Below are 22,645 nucleotides of genomic sequence, written 5' to 3'. Positions count from 1 at the left end.
AGGGGTCCTCCTGCCTCTGAAACTCTGCGTCAGTTACAACATTGTTACTCTAAAAATACAGAAAGTCTTGGGACTTTCAAACTGAGTACTTTTTTTCTTTAGCATTAGAGGATTCCTTTTGTAATTATTTTCTTTAGTTCACATAGTAGTAAAAACCAAATGCTAACTTTCCCAAAGGTTATCAGTTATGGACTGTGTGTGCAACCTTTGAAATAAATAAAATTAATTTCCTCTTCAGTGCCAGTGAGACAGAGAAGTAGTCACATGTGAATTATTCATATTGTATTAAGAAAGTATGTAATTTGATACTAAGCAAAGCATATAACTAGTTTCTTGAACAAAATTTATGGGTTTTGCACATTTTCAATATCAATAAACCAGTCACCATAGTTTATTACAAGAGTTTCAGCCAAAATTATTTGAAGTGACTCTTTTAAATGTATAAAGCTAAGTAAGTATCAGGCAATGCAAGAAATAATGAGGTTAAATGTAACTGATGATTGTTACTCTGAAAAGATAAAGTTTAAAGTCATCTCTTCAAATGCCCTATAAAGTTTTCCAGCTCCACAGGGGTCTGTATTTGCAGCTGAAGTTTTCTGAAAGCAAATTCAATTAGAGTGTTGTGTGCTTTATGAGACCATCTAAAGTGAAATTTTGTTTGTTTCAGAAACGGGCATGTAGGAGATTAGAAGCCAGTGGGCACGAGCGTGGCTGCCACCAGGTGAACACCTGTGTCCTGGCGTCGTGGGGCCCAGAGGACCGGGAGCCTCCATCAAGAGGCTGCCCCCCAGCACTGAGGCCAGAGAGTAGCCAGGGGAGGCTAAGTACAGGGGTATGTTCCTGTTCCCACCAAACTAGTTGTGAGCATGTTGAAATATTTTAATAGAAAGTGTAAATAATCATTGTTCTGATATATCTGCAACTGTGATTTGTTAAATAGATTTCTCAGAATGGTGGAAGGAGCTCAGCCCAGCCTTGCCCAAGATGTATTGCAGGGGAATCTGTAAGTGCATTAACCTTCTTGCTGTGACATAAAAGATAGACTTCTTCTTAAATATTAGATCCATAAAACAAAGTTAATAAAAACTGCAATTACGTTTCTGAAGGATGAGGAACATAAATAAAAAGGTGAAAATTGATTTAAGCTTTTCTTAGCATTCTATTGGTATACAAACTAATTTGTGTCCAGCTTCAGACTGGAAATAGAAATTGCAAATACATTTAAAATTCCTTCTAAAAAACAGGGTTTAGGGAAGGGACCAGGCCATTGGATTTGGTTAAAATAGAGAATCATTTAAAGACATCTTGGACAAAAGATCTTTCTCATTTAATTTTCCAAATAGGAATCACCATTGCTTTTTTCTTTTCCCTGTTTATGCTTTTCTTGCATGTTTCTGTCATAAACTTCACATAAATCACAGATTTCAGAAGGGAACACAGTGTTCACATCATTAATTCAAAGTAAAGGGAGGTCAGAAACTGCCAGAGTCAGATTCTCAGTCTCTTCTATTGGGCAGAATATCATAAAGTATATATTAGCATAATAATACCTTTGTTATTAATTTTGAACTTACTCCAAGAACAAGTTAATATGTCTTTGATAACCTCTATAATTCTTGGGTTTCTTTAATTTTAAATTTGAAATCTTAATATTGCAATAAAATAGAATTATATTTAAATTCCACCTAGAAACCAGGAATTTGTGTGTGTGTGTATGTGTATTTCTGAGATTGCCCCCTAAAGATCTTTAGAGAAATGTATTGCTGTTTTTGATAAGCAAAAGATTGAGTCAATAAATTATGGAGATCCTCAACTGACATACTGTAAGCTACTGTGTTTTACAGTGATAAGCACTGATTTTGTTTCAAACAAAGCCCTAAAACCATGATAGCCATCACCATGTCTGATGACAGGGTGAACCTCTAATTGTCTGAATTCCTTAGACAAATATGAAAACAAAGTTTAGTATGAAACTCATTCCATGAATGAGTTTGCTACTTTTTGTACTCTCTTTTTTTTTTTTTTTTTTTTTTGAGACGGAGTCTGGCTCTGTCGCCCAGGCTGGAGTGCAGTGGCCGGATCTCAGCTCACTGAAAGCTCCGCCTCCCGGGTTTACGCCATTCTCCTGCCTCAGCCTCCCGAGTAGCTGGGACTACAGGTGCCCGCCACCTCACCCAGCTAGTTTTTTGTATTTTTTAGTAGAGACGGGTTTAGTGTTGGCCAGGATGGTGTCGATCTCCTGACCTCGTGATCCACCTGTCTCGGCCTCCCAAAGTGCTGGGATTACAGGCTTGAGCCACCGCGCCCGGCCTTGTACTCTCTTTAGAAAAATTTTCACAGGTTTTGTTGCATTCTATGGTGTAATTCTGAACAATGGTGAAATTAAAGATACGGCAACTTGAATTTAGTATGTTTAGGTTGATTCACGTAGCTGTTAAATATACCCCAGAATACAAATGAATAATGCTTACTTGGAGAATCATGCCTCCATTGGGGCTGAATTCCTTGTTTGCCAATGACTGACTGGTGCCTTCTTGGTCCCCCCACCCCATTTCCACAGAATGTATCTTTCCCATCCCCCCGTCGGCTGGAAGCAAACACTTGGAATGTAGTACAGATTCTTAATGCTCTGAGAGCTTGTGTTCTGGCACGAATGGCTTAAAGAAAAAAAAATTTAGTTCAAGCAACTGATTGGATCATTTTGGCTAATATTCTGTTTGAACAACAGTACCTATTTGATTAGGGTTTTTCCTTTCTTTATAATTCCCCAAGCTTGCCTCTGTTATGTTTCGTAGGAAATGAATCTATGAGCAGAAAACCTTCATTGATATGTAAATATCATTTTTTTTTGTTAATACTCAATATTCTTTTCATCTAAATTTCAGAAACTGACTTTAAAAAATCAGTTTCCTTTTATTTGTAGTTATTCTCAATAAAATTTCACCCAGGCTTGGGCGTTTTAATATTTACACCCACTATTTCTGAAAGTCTAATGTAAATAAAGATTGAAATGTGAATTTGAAAAGTCACACCTCTTGATATTTGAACAGACTATAGCTGCATATATCTTCTTCTTCTAATAATATGGCTAGTTTCTCTCCTAAGCTTTTAAAATAATAAGACACTATTTTTGTATTATAAAACATCAAAAGGTTCAGTGTTAAATAAAAAGCAAATAGTATTTTTAGCAATGAAAGATCCCTGGGAGTTGTGCTTAACAATAAATCACCAATGGGGCAAAATTCCAAATTTCAGAAGACTTTATTAAACTTGCAGTTCCATTCACAAATGCCTGCTTACACATGGACCTGCCCACTCTCCTGTGATGCCCGTAGGCGGTTCAGAATGGTTCTCTTGGTCAGAGAGAAGCCAAGGTGATGTCAGGGGTAGTTTGTGTGAAATTCCTAATGGGAAGCTTACGTGTGATTCTGAGTTTATTTGGTGGCTTTTATCCAGTAAGCTCCTTTGCATCCTGAATTCTCTAGTGTATTTTTGACCTTAGTAGGATGTCAGCTGATCTGATCTGTTCTGCTCTGAATTCTCAGTATAGCCGTCTGAGCTTGGTGGTCCTTCTGTTCCTAAGCTTTTCCTTATGTTTATGATTGAGTTGTTTCTCACACATACAGGGTTTTGACATTTCCCATATGCAAGAGTTTCCTCAGCAGACCTCTTCAACCTCATTTTCCAAGTTTGCATTTCGGTCTCTCTCTGTTGACCCATTCTGGCGCGTCGGGTTCCTCTTTCAGGAGTGGCTGCGGTGGTTTCTTACAGTAATTACCGTTAGGGTTCACCTCCTGCTGTACGTTATTATTTAGGAGCGTCGCCTCGTAGCCCTGTATCACCCTGCTCTTGTTATCAATGATCGAAATGAATGTGGTGAGACCTGGTCTTGCTGCATCCAGGGCGTCTGCTCCTGCCCAGGGTCAGGCTGCTTGCTCTCCCTGTTGTGCACTGTCTGGGGCTGCAAGTCCTGTAGAGGATGATTGCCATCGCTAGGAGGCTTCCTTTCCTGCCACCACTGGCTCCCACGCTGGGCAGTCACCTGGGCTGCAGGCTTCCTTTCCCGGATCCGCGCGTCTTGCTTGTACACAGGCCACACAGTAACCAAGTGTAAAATGGAAATGAAGCTGCTCCTTGCAAATTCAAAGCAATTAAGTGAAAACTTAGGGGGCTGCCAGAGGTCTCCAAAATAATCAAAAAAAGGCACATGAAAAGGGGAGGAAGGCTTACAAGGCAGAAAACTGTAGAAAGGATTCAGGATACTGGTTGAGGGGAGATGTGGTGGTATTTCCTCAGCACCGTGTTTTCCTAGAGGTCTCTGGTCTTTGATGTTTTGTAGTCTCTCAGTGCTGGAATCCTCTGGAGAAGGGGCCACCCTCGGATCTTATTGGATCACTGGTCAGCCGTTGCCTGTTTTTTTCTCAGCTCTGACCCCCTTTCTCTGCCCCTCCTCTGTGTTGTGGAGACTGTGTTTCCCAGACTCCTTTGCTTCTGACTTCTGGGAGAATCCAGCCAACGTGAGGCATTGGTGGGACACAGGAATGCTGGGGAGGAGGAGGAGGCCAGAGCATTTCTTTCTCTCTCTCTCTCAGCCCTCCCCCAGGACTCAGCTCCTGTAGAGCAGTCCCTCTGGGCCCAGCTCCTGCAAGGTCCACTTCCTCCTCACTTTGTCCTCCTGGTGAGTGTTTGGCTCCTGTTCTAGTCCATTTTCATATCACTATAAAGAACTACCTGGTGCCTGTAATCCCAGCTTGGGAGGCTGAGGCAGGAAAATCACTTGAACCTGGGAGGTGGAGGTTGCAGTGAGCCAAGATTGCGCCATTGCACTCCAGCCTGGGTGACAGAACGAGACTCCATCTAAAAAAAAAAAAAAAAAAAAAAAAAAACTACCTGAGACTGGATAATTTATAAAGAAAAGAGGTCTAGTTGACTCACAGTTCCACAGGCTGTACAGGAAGTATGGCTGGGAGGTCTCAGGAAACTTACAATCCTGGTGGAAGGTGACGGGGAAGCAAGCATGCCTTACCATGGCAGCAGGAGAGAGAGACAGCCGGAGGGGAAGTGCCACACACTTTCAAACAACCAGATCTCATGAGAACTCACTATCACGAGAACAGCAAGGGGAAGTCTGCCCCCATGATCCAGTACCTCCCACCAGCTCCCCTCTAACACGTGTGGAGTACAATTTGAGATGAGATTTGGGTGGGGACACAGAGCCGAACCATATCAGCTCCCCCATTTGGCTTCTCATCTCTTCCATCATTTGTGTAGCCAAATCCTGTTACCGTCCCTCTGTTTGAAATATACCTCGATTGGTTTCTGTTTTCTTACCTGTGCTAATCAGCTAATGAATGGACAGACTCTCCTGGGGAGAAAAGTTGCTGTTTCTAACAGAGGTGTCTGGGCCTTTGTTGTCCCCTGCAAGGGCTCAGTCAGTAGTCCGCAAGCTTGGCACTCCAGAGTGCTGGCAGGGCTGATCCCGGTGATAAGCCACATGAGTCTCGAGAGCCTGGACGTGAAATTTCAAAATACAGTCAGGCCGTTCGATGTTGCCCATCACTAATGCTCCTTCACTCCCTTTTATCTGTGGTTATTGGTTTTTATTGCTCAAACGGGTAGGGAGTTACCACTGAAAAACCAGCATGCAAAACATGATGTTTCCTGGTGCCATGGAGCCTCCGCTCCCATGTTGATTCTGGATACCAGCATTGTCATAGCCTAATCTTTTTTTTTTTTTCCATTGAGGGCAAATAGCAAGGGAGCAGTCTTAATAAGCCTCCGTATTATTCACTTTTTGACGCTGAAATCTATTGCCTGACAACATTTGTGTGTGTGTGGTGTATATGGTGTGTGTGCATGTGTGTGTCTATGTACATATGTAGTGCGTGTGCACGTCAGTGTGTGTGGAGTCAGGCAATGTAGGAGTAGAAATTGAGGTCAGGGGAAGGGAGGTGTTTGGTCCAAACCTATTGTTTTGGTTCAGTTTTCCCTTGTAGGGACAGCAGGAGGAGCCAAAGTATGATTGTTCTGATTCTAAATGGATGCATTTTTTTCTTTGCATTTCTTTTTATCTCCAAATTGGTGACCTTTAAAATGCTTCTCTTTATTTTGTTTACATATCTGTACATTATTGGTCACTGCTTTCTACATCTACATTATCTATAAATACTGCACTAGAACAGGAAGGCTTGGAACCCAATGATCTCTGCCCTCCTCCGGTGCCTGCGGTGACGGCTGAGAACACTGCCTGTGCTTGCTATGGGGGGTCGGAGTGTCAAGCTGGGGACGGGGCCGAAGATGGAAATGTAACGTTCTGACATGGATGAACAGAGATGGCTGTGCGGTGCCCTGCTCTTTGTGTCCTGTCTCGGCCACAGCTGATAGCAAGCATCCTTGTCTGTTCTTTCTTCTGTCCTGAGAGAAGAAAACAGTCATGGAGGGATCAACGGGAACTTCATTGATCATTCTGTAAGAATCAAGTTGTGCTCCATGCATTTCTCCCCCCAGGTTTGTCAAGGATCCCGGAGTTCATTGGTCTAACCCTGTCAATTTACAGATAAGGAAAGTGAGGTCCCCAGGCGCTAAGCGATTGGCCTGCCACGAAGCGTCGTTGATGGGGAGGCAGGGGCTTGAGCACTCCGCTGGGAGCCCCCTCTGCTTTCTGCTCTTTTGGCTGATCAGTGTGTTTGCAGTCAGCATCCCGGCATCACTCCCCCACGCTGGTGGCCCAGCGTCAGGCTCGAACACCCTCTGAGCAGTGTGACGGTGATAGTGCAGGTTTTTGTGGATTTCATCCCCAGACACAGTGAGAAGCTCTTGGCTAAGACACAGGGCTGATTTACTCACACTGTGAGGGAATAAGCTGGGAATGGAAGAGTCTGGCTGTGTCAGTATAGCCAAATATGAATCCCAGAATAGACGGGTCTGAATAGACCACTGACAGAATCTTCAGATTTAGCTTCTAGCAGTAGCTGACAGTGAGTAGTTTCTCTGGAATACGGATATTGAAAAACTACCTTTAAAAATTTTTTATCTGTTATTTAGGTCATTTTTTGGTGCTAAAGGAGCTGAGGGGCTTCAGATGACTGGAAGAAAAAAGAAAAAAGTTCAATTTAGACTTCCTACAGACATGTTAGATAAAACCAACACAGACGTGTCCCCCTCCTGCTGCAGAGACTCAGGGTAGACTCTGATAAAAAACACACAGCTGATCACGTAATAGGCAAAGAGAGAAAGCAAAGGTGAAGCCGTTGGGACCAACACACTCTTTAGTGGGCCATTACCAGGTCTGGGTACTTGTTGGGTTTGGTCCTAGAATGCACCCAAGGCTGGGAACTGGAATGCTCATGTCCAGAGATAGATGTGGTTTTGGCCTAACAGAGGTGTGGGAGCTAGAATTTGGATCCTTGCATGAAGTTTAGAGGCTCGAAGATCTGATTATACCCTAAAGGGGGACTGGAAATTACAATACCAGGCTTTGCATGGTGTGGGCTCCAAGCTTATTTTATCTCAATCGTATAGGAACCAAAAGTAGAAGCCCTGCCATAAAAACAGTTGCAGCCCATTGAAGTCCTGAAGGCCTTGGGTGGCAGCGGATACAGAATTGTCCTATAGGCATGCCTCCACCACCCAGTGCGTAGGAGATTTGGAGATAAAACAACCCCTACTAAGGATAAGATCACAATAGAAAAATAAGCACATAAACAAATCTACTACCATGGTGAGAAGAGGGGTCAGGAAATAAACAGTAGAATCGAAAACTCCAAGAATCTGAAATAATAGAAGAACCTGAAGTTGGATATAAAGTACGGGCACACCTCATTTTATTGCACTTCACTTTATTGTGCTTTGAAGATCTTGTGGTTTTTATACATTGAAGATTTGTGGCAACCTTGCATTGAACAAGTCTATTTGGTGCCATTTTCCCAAAAGCATATCCTCACCTCATGCTTCTGTGTCAACATTTTTAAACAGCAAAGTATTTTTAAATTAAGGTGTGTACATATTTTTAGGCAGAATGTTGTTTGCACACTTAATAGACTACAAGCATATTGTAAACAAAACTTTTATGTGCACTGAGAAACCAAAACATTTGTGTGACTCACTTTATTGCAGTGTTCTGCAACCAAGCCTGCAATGTCTCTGAGGTATCCTGTAGTTATTTTACAAAACGATTAAAGAAGAAATCAAGCCATAATAAGAAAGGAAGACAGTTTAAAAAAAATATTGGACAGTTTTTTTAAAAAGAACTAAAAATGCATGATGTGTTCACTGAACTTTTTTTTAAAAGTCATCAGATTAGACACAGTTAAAGACAGAATTCATGAATTAGAAGATAGAGCTGGATAAATCCCCCAAGCATAGCAAGGGAGATAAGAAGATGGAAAGTATAAAAGTGTAATTAGGAGTCATAGAGGAAAGAATGAGAAGCCCATTAGGAAATCCAGAAGGAAGGACTTTAGAGAATGTTTAAGTGGAATAGTTGAAAAGATAATGGCTGAGAATTTTCCAGAATTAAAGAAAGGCATATGTGGTCAAACAATTTTGAAGTAGAATAACAAACAAAGGAAATTATCCATCAGCTGTCAAGACATATTACAAAGCTGTGACCATTAAGACAATGTATTGCCCAAGCGTAGACTAACCAATGAAATAAAATTGAGATGTTTAAACATGCATATATGACAGTTTGAAGGCATTATAAATTAGATTTACATAGACCTATAAATTGTGCCAGGGTAATTAGTTATCCATATATGAGGAAAGATAAAACTAGATCTCTGCCCCACACAAAATCAATTCTAGGAGGTGGGAGGTGGGGGTGGGAGTTAATAAGAACCTATATATGAAAAAAAAACTTTAAAATTGTTAGTAGAAAATATAGAATATGACGGCCAGGCACAGTGGCTCATGCCTATAATCCTAGCACTTTGGGAGGCCAAGGTGGGCAGATCACCTGAGGTTGGGAGTTGAAGACCAGCCTGACCAACATGGAGAATCCACATCTCTACTGAAAATACAAAATTAGCCAGGCATGATGGTGCATGCCTGTAGTCCCAGCTACTCAGGAGGCTGAGGCAGGAGAATCGCTTGAACCCGGGAAGTGGAGGTTGCGGTGAGCCAAGATCACGGCATCGCCCTCCAGCCTGGGCAACAAGAGCGAAATTCTTGTCTCAAAAAAAAAAAAAAGAAAAGGAAAATATAGAATATGACTACATATATTGACATGCTACATATCAGAATTCCTTCATCATTGTCTAAGAAAAGCTCTTTGCAGGAAAGATATTTACAGTGCACAAAACATAAAGATGGGCGTCTTGAATAAATATGCAAATCAGTCCAGTAAATAAGTGGGCAAAGTATATGACCTGGCAGTTCAGAGAAAAGGAAACTCAGAATGGCTAATAAATATAAATAGGTGTTCAACTCACTAGTAATTTAAAGACTTGCAAATTAAAACATCAAATTAGCAAAAATAAAAATGGTGCTATAAGTGTGGGTGAGGTTGTAGAGTGAAAGGACATGTTCACTTCCTCAGAAGCCATGTAAATGGGTAAAGCTTATGGTGTGCATTTCTGGTGAGCTAGAAGATATAGTCCTAGGCGTATATCTTAGTTGATGCCCGAGAAAGTATATACAAAATATTTGTTGTATTTGAGAGGCTGAGGCGGGCAGATCACTTAAAGTCAGGAGTTTGAGACCAGCCTGGCCAATATGGTGAAACCCCATCTCTACTAAAAACACAAAAACATTAGCTGGGCGTGGCGCATGACTGTAGTCCCAGCTACTCAGGAGGCTGGGGCAGGAGAATCACTTGAGCCTGTGAGGTGGAGGTTGCAGTGAGCCAAGATCCCACCACTGCACTCCAGCCTGGGTGATGGAGCAAGACTGTGTCTCAGAACAAAACAAAATATTTGTTGTGGCACTGTTAGCGTAAGAAAAGCCAGAAACAACCTAAATGTTCATTAATAGAATGGATAAATGAATTGCAACATATTTACTCAATGAAATGTCATAGAGAGCAGTGAAAATGGATCAAATGGGTAAGAAAGGAAATTACAGAAGGATCTATGTAGAATGATTCTAGATACAATTTTAAGCGTGGGAAACATATATATGTACTAAAGGAATAAAAACGTGTGAGAGTGGTAAACAACTTTGAAATAAGAGAGTTATTTCCACTGAGTGGAAGGGCTCAGGGTGCAGTGTTTTGGTGATATCTAATGTTTTATCTCCTAAGTTATGTGATGGTTCATGAGTGTTTGTTATACTGTTGTCTGTACCTTTTTTCGTATGTCTGAAGAATCACGGTGAGTCTTGGGTGTGATGTATCCACACATAGGTAGGTCATAATGACACTGGAGGACATCAAAGGCAGAGAAACATCTGTAGAGCTGCTAGAGAGAAATTACTGGCCAAGCATGAAGGGATGGTAATTTGACAACAGATCTCTCATTAGTAGCAATAGATGCCAGAAGACCTTGGAATGCATCTTTGAGATGCTAAGGGACTGCACTGTGACATGAATGTGGACAGGCTGCACTAGGTCTAGGGCTGCAATGGCCACTGTAGTGGGGTTCCTCTCCCCACCCCAGGAAATTCAGTTACAAAAACTGACTCAAGAACAGAGAACAGAATCAGGTCAGTAACAATGAAAGAATCTGGGAACGTTATCAAAAAGCTACCATCGCAGGGATTTGACAGATTTTAAAAATCCTGTATGAAAGAACACATGGATGATTTAACATTAGGAAAACGATCACATTGTCTGATCAGAGGGAAAAAAAAGATCATCTATTAGATGCAGAAACAGCCTACAGTCAGATGCTAATCCCATTCATGATATATGTTTAAAAACTCCACAAAACAGAAATAGAAGGCTTTCTTCTGCTAAAAATTAAGGACGTGATACTTAGTGGAAGCATCTGTGTTGAAGAGAAAAGGACGAGGATGCTATTAGCACTTCTGCTTGGTGTGCTAGGGCTCCTAGCTGGCATAATGTGATAAAAAAAGAAACAATGGGCATAAGAATTGGAAAGAGAAAAATCTAAATTGTTATTTCCAGATGGCATAATTGTCTACATAGAATATCCAAGGCTGACCACAGTGACTCATGCTTATAATCCCAGCACTTTGGGAGGCTGCGACAGGAGAATCGCCTGAGCCCAGTAGTTAGAGGCTGCAGTGAGCTATGATTATGCCAGTGTACTCCCTCCCAGGCGGCAGGGTGAGACCCCATCTCTTAAAAAAAGAAGTCCAGAAAATCTGCAGATAGACTACTAGAACTAATATCCAGCAAGGTTGTTGAATATAAGATGAACACACAAAAATAGACAGACTCTTATTTACTGGTAACACTCAATTAGAAGAACCAAACTCCATTCACATGGTTGCAGCATGAGGATGTAAGTTGCTATCTAGTGTTCTGCATTTCATCTTGAAGGACTCCCTTCAGCATTTCTTGTAAGGCAAGTCTTCTAGCGACAGATTTTCCGTTTTTTTTTTGTTTTAATCTGAGGATGTCTTCATTTCTCTATCATTATAATTTCAGTGTCATTTGGTTTTGTTGGACATCGAGGAAAGGCGTGTATGGCCACATGGTTTTGAACTAGAGTAACAGGTGCTGACAGTCTTTCTCCTGGCACTTGGAATATGTCATCTCGCTGCCTCTCCCTCCATGATGTCTGATGAGAAGTCAGCTGTTAGTATCACTGAGGTTCACTTGCACGTGGTATGTCACTTCTCCCTTTCTGTGTGCAAGATTCTTTGGTTCTAGCTCATTTTATTATGATGTGTCTAGGTGTGAATCCCTTTGGGTTCATGCTTGTGGAAGTTAATTGAGTTTCTTGTTTATGTAGATTAATGTTTTCAAATCAAATCTGCGAAGTCTTTGGCCATTATTTTAAAAATATTCTTTCTGCCCTTTCTCCGTGTCCTTTTCCTCTGAGACTCCCGCTGACGGGTGTGTTGGGACACCTGATGGTGCTGCACAGTCTCTTCGAAGCCCTGTTCATTTTCCTTCGCTTTTTTTCTGTTCCTCAAACTGGATAATCTCAGTTGATTTCATGTTCACTGGTTCTTTCTTCTGCTTGCTTAAATCTGCTGTTGAGCCCCTTTAATGAATTTTTTATTTCACTTATACTTCTAAACTGTAGGACTTCTGTTTATATGTATAAAATTCTCTCTTTATGGATGATTATCTATTTGGTGAGACATCATTCTCCTTTCCTTTAATTCTTAATCATGATCTCTTTTTGTTTTTTGAGATGGAGTTTTGCTTTTGTTGCCCAGGCTGGAGTGCAGTGGTGTTAGCTCAGCTCACTGCAACCTCTGCCTCCCAGGTTCAAGCGATTCTCCTGCCTCAGCCACCCAAATAGTTGGGATTACAGGTGTGCACCACCACGCCCGGCTACTTTTGTATTTTTAGTAGAGACGGGGTTTCACCGTCTTGATCAGGTTGGTCTCAAACTCCTGACCTCAAGTGATCCACCCACCTCGGCCTCCCAAAGTGCTGGGATTACAGGTGTGAGCCACCGCGCCCGGCCATGACCTTCCTTAGTTCTCTGACCATATTTAAAATGGCTGAGGTGAAGTCTCTCTCTGGTAAGTTCGTTTCTGGACTTTGTGTTCTATTTGCCCCTCCAGGTCAGACCCACTGCCCACCTTTCCCGGCACCTGCGCAGGAGGCCAGCCTGTATGGCTTACATCGGCGGGTGCCTGGGCTCTCCCACTTCCCTTTGGGCTCAGCCCCTAGGGGTATTTGGGACAGGCAACAGGAGACTGGAGAGCGAGTGCGGGGTATGTGCCCATGTCCCCTGGCCAGTATCTGCTCCTCTGAAGGAGCCAGCAGCATGTGGGGCACCTCCTCCTTCCGGGTGCTGGCAGCCGCTGCTGGCCTTTATCCCTTGGCTCTGGCCCCTGCACTGTCCCTCGCGGCTCCCAGGCAACTTTGTGATGAATCCTTTTGTAATAACCCCTTTGTGAGGTATCCTGTTCGCCCCTGTATCTGTTTCCTGTTGAGGCTGTGACTGGTACAGAAGGGTGCACACCCACTTTTGCGTGTTGACGCCTCCAAGAAGGAAGGGAGGAAGATAAGGCAAGGGTGTGACAGGTGTCCATCAGCACAGGGCACCGCAGGTGCTCTAGAGACATTTCACCATACAAAGATGCATGCCGGCAAAGACGGATGATTGGCTTAGAGGTCCAAGCTTTTACTGTAGGCCTTTGAAGAATTCTCTTGAGAAGGGACAGTGTTTTGTGGCAGTAAAGATGAATATGCTGTTAAAGGAAGAAAAAATGACTCCTCTGGCAGATGGTAATGGCAGGAATCATCAACATCGTTAACCCACAGAGAGCTGCTGTCATTCTGTCACACAGGTACTCGGGGAGAAGCGGAGAGCTAGCCACAGCCAGGGCTCTGCCCGTGAAGGAAAAATGGCTTCAGCAAAAAGGGTAGGGAATGTGGGGTGCAGTTCTCTCCTCCCCCAGTCTACAGAGATGACTTGCAGGTAGATGTACCAGAGGTGAAGGCATCAATCTTGGTGTTTCGCGTGATGGTCCCAGATGGAGTGAGGTGTGTTCCTGTTGGCCCTGCTGTCCTTGCTGGCTCCACAGAAAGGTCATGGAGACCCCAGCGAGGAAGGCTTCCAAAAAGGAAAGGGGGACATTTTGAGGGAGTTCATGCATGGTGGCAAATCCCGTAAAGAAGCCATTGCAGGCCGGGCGCGGTGGCTCAAGCCTGTAATCCCAGCACTTTGGGAGGCCAAGATGGGCGGATCACGAGGTCAGGAGATCGAGACCATCCTGGCTAACACGGTGAAACCTCGTCTCTACTAAAAATACAAAAAAATAGCTGGGCGAGGTGGCGGGCGCCTGTAGTCCCAGCTACTCAGGAGGCTGAGGCAGAAGAATGGCATAAACCTGGGAGGCGGAGCTTGCAGTGAGCTGAGATCCGGCCACTGCACTCCAGCCTGGGCGACAGAGCAAGACTCCGTCTCAAAAAAAAAAAAAAAAAAAAAGCCATTGCAGTGAGAGATGAAAGAAGGGCTGAGGCCACACACGTGTGCCGCAAGGGTGCAGAGGAGAAGGCGCTGGGCAGCAGGTGCAGCCAGAAGCAGCTGGCCCTGGGCCGTTTTCATCCCAGGGTTAGAAGCAAATAAAAACTCCCTCTTCATAAACATCGTTCTCTTGCTCCGTGGAATTGTGTTTTACCAAAAGTGGAAAAGGGTTTTTCCATTATTGCTGATCAAATGACTTTTCAAGCCTGACCAAACAGGAGGCAAGGCATTTTAATTGTCCACAGTAAGGCTCACAGTCGAGGCACAATGAGCCTGAAGCTCCTCATCAGACCTGCCTCTGGTGACTGGTGTGGGCCATCTGTGAGTCCCAGAGTCCGAGGACTTGAGGTCCCACTGGCCCAGCCCCCGTCTAGATTGGGGTCAGTACGAGGCTTCTCTTTGGGTGTCACTGGGGGCTGCTTGCTTTGAGAGAGACAGAGACAAACTGGGACGTGTCAAGAAGAGAGAGGAGGATTATGTGGGGGCTTGAGATCATGCCAGGGCAGAAGGTTTAAACAAGCAATTTCTAAAGGTTCTTTTGTGTCTACGAGAGAGTAGAATGATGCGGGGGCTTGAGATCGCACCAGGGCAGAAGGTTTAAAGAGCAATTTCTAAAGCTTCCTTTGTGTCTAAGATTCTGGGTCTTGGCCAGCTGCGTTGGCTCACACCTGTAATCCCAAAACTTTGGGAGGCTGAGGCGAGTGGATCGCCTGAGGCCAGGAGTTCTAGACCAGCTTGACAACATGATGAAACCCTGTCTCTACCAAAAAAGAAAAAAAAAGCCAGGTGTGGCGGCAAGCACCTATAGTCCCAGCTACTCAGGAGGCTGAGATGGGAGGATCTCTTGAGCCCAGGAGGCTGAGACTGCAATGAGTCATCATTGTGACACTGCACTCCAGCCTGGGTGACAGAGCCAGGCCCTGTCTCTAAAAAAAGAAAAAAAAATTCTGGGTCTCAGTCCTCAAATTGATGTGGCTCTATCTTTGTCCCCAAGTTTTATCCATCCTGTCTCAAACATGTCTTCCAGATATACCCCTCCTTGAACAGAGCAGGGAAGGATGCATCAGGAGTGAGTCACCTCAGTGAATAGCTTTTTTGAAATGAATTAAACTGCATTTCCCTGCAATCCTCCCGTCTCTGCCCTAAGAGAAGCCCACTGTCTCCTGGGCCTGCATACCCCACCGCACCTCAGAGTGAGCCTCCCAGGCTTCCGCTGACTCTGCCCCTTCAGTGCACGGCCCAGAGCCACGATTTGCCAGCTGGGCTCCTGCGCTCAGAGTCTCCCTACAGAACAGGTTCTTGTCCAAAGAAGTTCAGGAAATGCCACGCACTTTCCGCTGCCTTTTAGAGATTTGATGGCCATTACACTATGAAAGACCTTGAGAACTGCATGAAGAAACTTGTTTCCAAAGTGTCCTTTTGTAAAGGGATACCTGCTACACATGTGATTCTGGGAATATTCTGGGAAGTAAAGGCCTGTTGAATAAATGCAGCACCTGTATGCACCATGGCATCCAGGGCCCTTCAAATCTCAGTGCTGCTTGACCTCCCAGACAGCTGCTCCCGTACCTGTCCTGTGCGCCACAAGCCCCCGCTCCAGCCGCCACAGCTTCTCTGATCCTGGAACAGTCTGACCTTGTGCTGTTCTTACCGCTTGGGATATACCTTCCTACCTCCAAAGATTCTCTTGCTCCTTCGTGGCCCACCCAGGATTCCTCTCTTGTATGAAGCCTTCAGGCCCCTCACCAGGTAGGGTCACGTGCTCTCTTCCCTGGCTCCTGTAGCGTTTTGTTCTGATCGCTCGAAGGAGCCATCAGTATCTCATGTCAGTGCTCTGCTCTCTGATAGTCCCTCCAGGCAAGTCCAGAGTCTCTCCTGTCTGGTCCGCTTGGGTCAGGGCAGCCCCTGCCTTCCAGGAAGCAGGGATGTCATCAAGGACTGGACTGCTTTGTTCCCTCACCGCCCAGCCTACCCCACCCTTCCTGGGCTGCAGCCAGCTCAGGAGCCTGTTGCCCTGATGGTGGAGTCCTTGCGGGACAGGGAGGCTATGCCTGTCTCTGCCTGTGGGCCAGAGTGCCGCGCTGCTATGTGCCAGGATATGTGGCCAAGTGTGACAGAGATTCCTCCATGCCGGCGAGCCTCTCATTGCACAGTGGTACAGTGTCTGGCCAACTGTCTACCCCCAGCCATCTGGTTCTCCCAGTTACTTCTGTGGGTGAAGGTGAGGAGATAAGAGGCCTGCCCCAGGAGATGGGTGGGGGATGGAGGGTCCCTGGTGGGGATTGTCATGAGCCTCTGTTACTGCAAGATGTCCCTGGTGAGAGGAGCCACTTTTGTGTTGCTTTTGTGCTGAATCCTGATTCAATATTTAGACATTTTTTAAAAATTTATTTTATGAATATATGAATAGTATTTTCATTCTCTTGTTATTCCTCATAGTACTATAGGAAAGAAGGGAAGTAACATTCATTGAAAATGTTCTGTGTACCAGTCACTACTGGAAATGCTTTAAATATCTTAATGTAATATATATTAATATATCTATAAACAGATACCTCAGGAATTAAGATATCGCTTACAAATAGTCATTTTAAATGTAGTGCTTTGTGTTGGCAGATGTATAGCCAAGGTGTATTAATTTGGCCAAGTTAAATTAATTCCCGCAATGTGCTGTTTTATCTTTGTAGGGACATTTTAACCATACCAAGAATCATTAGAAGATGCAAGCTGGAAGAAAGAAGATCCCAGTTTTGGTTTTTAACCCTTCGTGTTGCAGCAAATGTGAATCTCCTACAGATGGGTTTGGGGATTTCCCTGTTCCGACGGCAGCGCGGGGTCCTCTGTGGGTGGGGGAAGTTGTGTTTTCATTCTAGTAAATCCACCATCCTCTGCACGAGAGCCAGGAGAATCCACGTCACTTCAAAAGAGCCCGCAAGGCCGGGCGCGGTGGCTCACGCCTGTAGTCCCAGCATTTTGGGAGGCCGAGACAGGCGGATCACAAGGTCAGGAGATCGAGACCATCCTGGCTAACATGCTGAAACCCCGTCTCTACTAAAAATACCAAAAAAAATTAGCCTGGCGAGGTGGCGAGCGCCTGTAGTCCCAGCTACTCGGGAGGCTGAGGCAGGAGAATGGCGTGAACCCGGGAGGCGGAGCTTGCAGTGAGCTGAGATCCGGCCACTGCAGTCCAGCCTGGGAGACAGAGCCAGACTCCGTCTCAAAAAAAAAAAAAGATCCCCCAAATCATTACTACGTACTGTAGCCTCCTTTCAAATGTTCCTGGTTCAGAGGGAGATGAATTGCATTATTTACAAGTCAAAAAATGTTGTATCAAACTTCCTATGAGCTTGGGCACTCATGACCTGTGGAGGCCCGCCCAGACGCAGCCAGGATGCTTTTTCATTGTTTTGTGGATGTACCCAGTGCTGTTTACACATTCTTTCATTAAAAGGCTTATTTTTATATTTAAAACGTTCTAATCTTGCAGTGAATTTTACTAAGTGCTAGTGTCCAATCTGTTCCCCAACTGAGGTTATCAGAGACAGAATCCCTTTTATATTCAAGTGGAAATTACTCATTTTCTCCTGGGTTTTCAATGTATTGTCTGACTGTGAGGCTGGCATTATTTTCTCTGGGTTTGAAAGCTTCCTGAGATGTCCTGTTTGTAAGCTCCTGCCCGCATCACGTTATGTGCAGGGAACGTGCTCCCTCCAGGGAGTGCCCTCCGCACTGATGTGGGAAGAGCCCCCTCTATAAGTAGTCATGGCATTCGGTCATGGGGAGAATTCCGTACGGGAAAGATGGAGCAGAGGAAGACAAGGTGTTGAAACTGGTACAGTGCCACCTGGGATAGGGATGATCCAGAATTACAGGACACGTCTTCATTAACCCTGGGTAAGATCCCAGAGCTGTGACTCGATTAAAAAATGCCAGTTCGTGCCAAACAACCAAAGCTGGGAGAGAGGGAGAAGGTATTGGCATTTGTGGCCTACGAAAGATTCTTATGAAGAACTTTAGTTTGTTAATTAAGATGAGATACACATCTTAATTTTTATGGGAAAAAAGAGAAAACTCTTAGATACACAGCATGTTCTTTTTTGTGTGTAAACTCTTCCTTCTCACCCTCATTCATGGAGAGAGCAGGTGTCCACGCAGTGTCTGGTGGGTGTTTTGTAGCTGATGTGGCGCGTCCCTCCAGCTATTCATACGAAGCTGGCTTTTGTAGAGAACAGTCCCCAGGCATCCTCCTGCCCCAAGGAAAATGCCCCTGCTTGAGAGTCGGACAGATGTGAGTTCCCATCTCATCTCCACCGACCATCTCCACGTGACCTTGATGAGTCCTTAGACTTCGTGGAGCCTCTGGTTCCCATCTGGGTGGTGGAGAGGTCACCCTCGCGGTTTGTCCTTGCCCACAATGCAACTCCTCGGTGTCAGCGCCCTCCCTCCCGGTGCACAGCCTCCCCAGCCCAAAGCAGTCCTTCTGTTCTGGAAAAGCAAAGCTCACGAAACATGATGACCAGGTGACAAGGACGAAAGGGATGAGGTGCAACTGGCCAGAATGTGGGTGTATTAGGGTTGTCTAGAGGGACAGAATAGGATAGGTGTATATGTGAAGGGGAGTTTATTAGGAGTGTTGACTTGCACGATCACAAGGTGGGGTCCCACAATAGGCCATCTGCAAGCTGAGGAGCAAGGAAGGCAGCCTGAGTCCCAAAACCTCAAAAGTAGAGAAGTCGACAGTGCAGCCTTCAGTCTGTGGCTGAAGGCCCAAGAGCCCATGACAAACCCCTGGTGTAAGTCCAAGAGTCCAAAAACTGAAGAACTTGGAGTTCTATGTTCAAGGGCAGGAAGCGTCCAGCACGGGAGAAAGAGGAAGGCCGGAAGACTCAGCCAGCCTCGTCTTTCCACATTCTCCTGCCTGCTTTATTCCAGCCATGCTGGCAGCTGATTAGATGGTGCCCACCCAGATTGAGGGTGTGTCTGCCTTCCCAGCCCGCTGACTCAAATGTTAATCTCCTCTGGCAACACCCTCACAGACACACCCAGGATCCATACCTGGCATCCTTCAATCCAGTTGACACTTGATATTCACCACCACAGTGGAGAACCAGCAGCTTTATCCAGGTGCTGTTGTTTCTGGACTGTGAAGGGAATGGAGGAACTTGTCACTGGGTACCTAAAAGGGGGGATGGCAACATTTTCTTGGTGTTTTCAGCCATTTTAGTACAGGCCATGAAATAGAAGGCTCAGAAATTCCAGACTTTCATAGGTGTGGTCCATACCTCAGTCCAGTCCTAGTCTGACCTTGTGTGGACAGAGGTCCTGCCCGTGGCCTTGTTGTCTCCTGACAGCCGCCCCCCGCCCACCCCCTGACTTGCTGTCACAGCTGCCCTGGCATCCATCCTGGCCTTCAGCCCCACCTTCCTGGCTCCAGAGTTGTCCCTGGCCACGGTACAGTCTCTGCTCTCCAGCCCAACCCACCTCCTGCTGGGATTACCTGGAGGAGCTCGCTGCGTGCAGAACTGTTTCTCCCTGGCAAATTAATTTGTCAGCACCACAGGTACTAAAACAGATTAGCTAATAGGCAAAACCTGCATAGATTTCACTAAACTGAGTCTTGATGCGCCCATGACGAGCATGAAATGGGATTATCCCTTTAAAGTGCTTCATGTTTGTGTTCTTGTCAAAAGAGGAGGAAAAAGACATTTTCTTACACCCTGAGGAGACAGACTGGCATTGATGTGTGTGTATTTCCACTAGAAAAGTTTTCAATTTGTTCTTTAATTATAATCTGTTACTGCTTTTGGGGGGAAATAGGGGCTAAAATGTCAAAACATACCTTTAATTTCACAAAGTAAGTTTCTTTTTTTTTTTTTTTTTTTTTTTTTTTTTTTTTTTTTTTTGAGGCGGAGTCTCGCTCTGTCGCCCGGACTGGAGTGCAGTGGCCGGATCTCAGCTCACTGCAAGCTCCGCCTCCCGGGTTTACGCCATTCTCCTGCCTCAGCCTCCCGAGTAGCTGGGACTACAGGCGCCCGCCACCTCGCCCGGCTAGTTTTTTTGTATTTTTAGTAGAGAGGGGGTTTCACTGTGTTAGCCAGGATGGTCTCGATCTCCTGACCTTGTGATCCGCCCGTCTCGGCCTCCCAAAGTGCTGGGATTACAGGCTTGAGCCACCGCGCCCGGCCAAAGTAAGTTTCTAAACCAACAACTTATGAAACTCATTTTAGAACATTCAAAAGCATGGTAAGTGGTTAACAAAGATGTGTTAACATCATTTGACATGTTTTTCCTCCTTTTAAAATATAGTTTATTTCCAAATTTGTTTTTAAAACAATGAAAAAGTATACTTGAAATCTATACTTACCAAAGAAAAAAGTTTAATTATAAATTTTAGATAAAAATGAAATTAAGTCGTCCATAATTCCATTACTCAAAAGTAACTCATGTTCACATTTTGATGTATGTCCTTTCAAATTTTTTTCTATGTGAATATGTGCTCCTAAGCATGTACTTTTAAAATTTATATTTTATTTTATTTTGAGACAAGGTCTCACTCCTCTTACCCAGGGTGGAGTGCAGTGGTGCAATCACGGCTCACTGCAGCCTTGACTTCCCCGGGCCCAGATGAGTACCTCCTCAGCCTCCTGAGCAGCTGGGACCACAGGCATGTGCCACCACACCTGGCTAATTTTTGTATATTTTGTAGAGGTGGGGCCTCACCGTGTTGTCCAGGCTGGTCTTTAACTTCTGGGCTCAAACCATCTGCTCATCTTGGCCTCTCCCAGTGCTGAGATTACAGGTGTGAGCCACCGCACCCAGCCTAGCATATATATTTTTTTTTGAGACTGAGTCTCACTCTGTCGCCCAGGCTGGAGTGTAGTGGCGTGATCTCGGCTCACTGCAAGCTCCGCCTCACGGGTTCACACCATTCTCCTGCCTCAGCCTCTTGACTACAGGTGAAGACTACAGGCGCCCGCCACCATGCCTGGCTACTTTTTTTGTATTTTTAGTAGAGACAGGGTTTCGCCGTGTTAGCCAGGATGGTCTCGATCTCCTGACTCATGATCCGTCCACCTCGGCCTCCCAAAGTGCTGGGATTACAGGCATGAGCCACCGTGCGCGGCTGCATATACTTTTTAATGTTAACATCGTGTACATCTTTTCATGTCAATTAATATATATTAGATTACCATTTTAAGTGGTTACACGGTATACCGTTAAATGGAAACGCTGCATTTACCCAGTTCCTTCATAATGAGTGTTTAGGTTGTATCTGTGTACTTGCTGTTATAGAAGTTACTCTCTAAACATCCTTTTATTTCCATTGGCTGTCCGTTCCATTTTTATCATACATGGAGCAGTTTCTGTACTTGCTTCTCTGTTCTTTGATCTTTCTTGTGCAGTGGCCATAACATTGTGCATGTGTGTGGGTGGCCTTTTTATTAAAATGTAACACACATGCAGAAGAGCGAATAAATGTGTGCCCAGGTCTAGTGCACCTGCATGGGTATGATCAACTTTAGGATCATTTTGTCAGATCTCAAAAAAAAAAAACCCCACATAAAGTATTGATGGGGTCTGTGCTGATTACTGATGAATTGCAGGATAAGGGGTAGCTTTAGAGTATTGAGACTTATGCAGACACATGGTATAAAGTTTTGCAATTATATTCAAAAGAACATTCTAGAAGTTGTGCTGTTGGATCAGAGGGCACCTTCTGGTTTTCTGCCCTCTGGAAAGGTACCAAAAGCCCATGTCCTGTTCCTCTGCACCAACATTGGCAGAAACATTTTTTAACATGGAGCATTTTGCACCCACAAAAGTAGGCAGGACAAACAGACAGAACGAGGAGCTCTGTCAGCTCTCATTCAGCTCCAGTGATGATCAGCCACTGCCAGTCCTGCCTGCCTCTTCCCACCTGGTCCCACCGTTAGACGCAAATACCAGAGTATGACTGCACTTTTTTTCAATGTCTCTCCTAAAGAGACATTTGAAAAGCAAAACCGCAATAAAATTGTCACTCCTAACACAAAATTTGCAGTAATTCCTTATATCATGAAATAGCTAGCTTTTGATTACATTTCTACATGCTTAATCCATTTCATGATGATTTTGTTTTGTTTTGTGTTTTGTAACTTGCGTGAATTGGGATCCAATCAGGGCCACATACTGTGACAAGCTGATGGGTTCCTAAGTCTCTCTCTCTGTTCAAGGATCTTCTCTCTCTCTCTTCCCTCTCCTGAAACTGGATTATAGAGTTTGTGCTGATTTCGCTAATTCTATCTCCCTGAGGTTTTACCTGCTTCCCTGACCTGTGTTTCCTATAAATTGGTAGTTGATGTAGAAGCTTAAGCAAATTCCATTTTGATTTTTTTTGGCAAGTCTTCTCTTTTGATTGATGCCAGTATGATCTTTGCTAGTTGCAGTTTTAATTTGAATGCCACATACTGCTTTTCGGAGATGCTTATGGGCCATGTGTGTCTTTTGTAAACTTTCCACCTTTGCCCATTTTTCTATTGGAGCATGTGTCTTCATTATTTATTTTTAAGAGTTCTTTATATATGAAGGCCATTGAATCTGTTTTTCTC

The 22,645-nt window shown here is 44.5% G+C and overlaps 1 protein-coding gene across 5 annotated transcripts in view; it reads left to right on the top strand.

Moving 5' to 3' along the window:
- C11H10orf143 (chromosome 11 C10orf143 homolog) overlaps positions 1-17,113 on the top strand; it is a 49,157-nt gene extending 32,044 nt beyond the window's left edge. Inside the window, exons 2-6 of one of the 5 annotated variants that reach the window (XM_030940992.1) lie at positions 668-832; positions 941-1,003; positions 15,611-15,806; positions 15,906-16,278; positions 16,745-17,113. In XM_030940992.1, the coding sequence (XP_030796852.1) occupies positions 668-832; positions 941-1,003; positions 15,611-15,691 (309 nt within the window). In that variant the 3' untranslated portion in view covers positions 15,692-15,806; positions 15,906-16,278; positions 16,745-17,113. Of the gene's footprint in view, positions 1-667; positions 833-940; positions 1,004-15,084; positions 16,279-16,744 lie in introns of all 5 variants that reach the window. The other 4 variants (XM_030940993.1, XM_030940991.1, XM_030940994.1 and 1 more) reach the window with 4 other exon arrangements.
- The last annotated feature ends 5,532 nt before the right edge of the window (positions 17,114-22,645 follow it).

Source organism: Rhinopithecus roxellana, chromosome 11 (genome assembly GCF_007565055.1).
Source record: "Rhinopithecus roxellana isolate Shanxi Qingling chromosome 11, ASM756505v1, whole genome shotgun sequence".
In the NCBI taxonomy this organism is placed as follows: domain Eukaryota; kingdom Metazoa; phylum Chordata; class Mammalia; order Primates; family Cercopithecidae; genus Rhinopithecus; species Rhinopithecus roxellana.
This window is presented reverse-complemented; position numbering and strand designations above follow the sequence as displayed.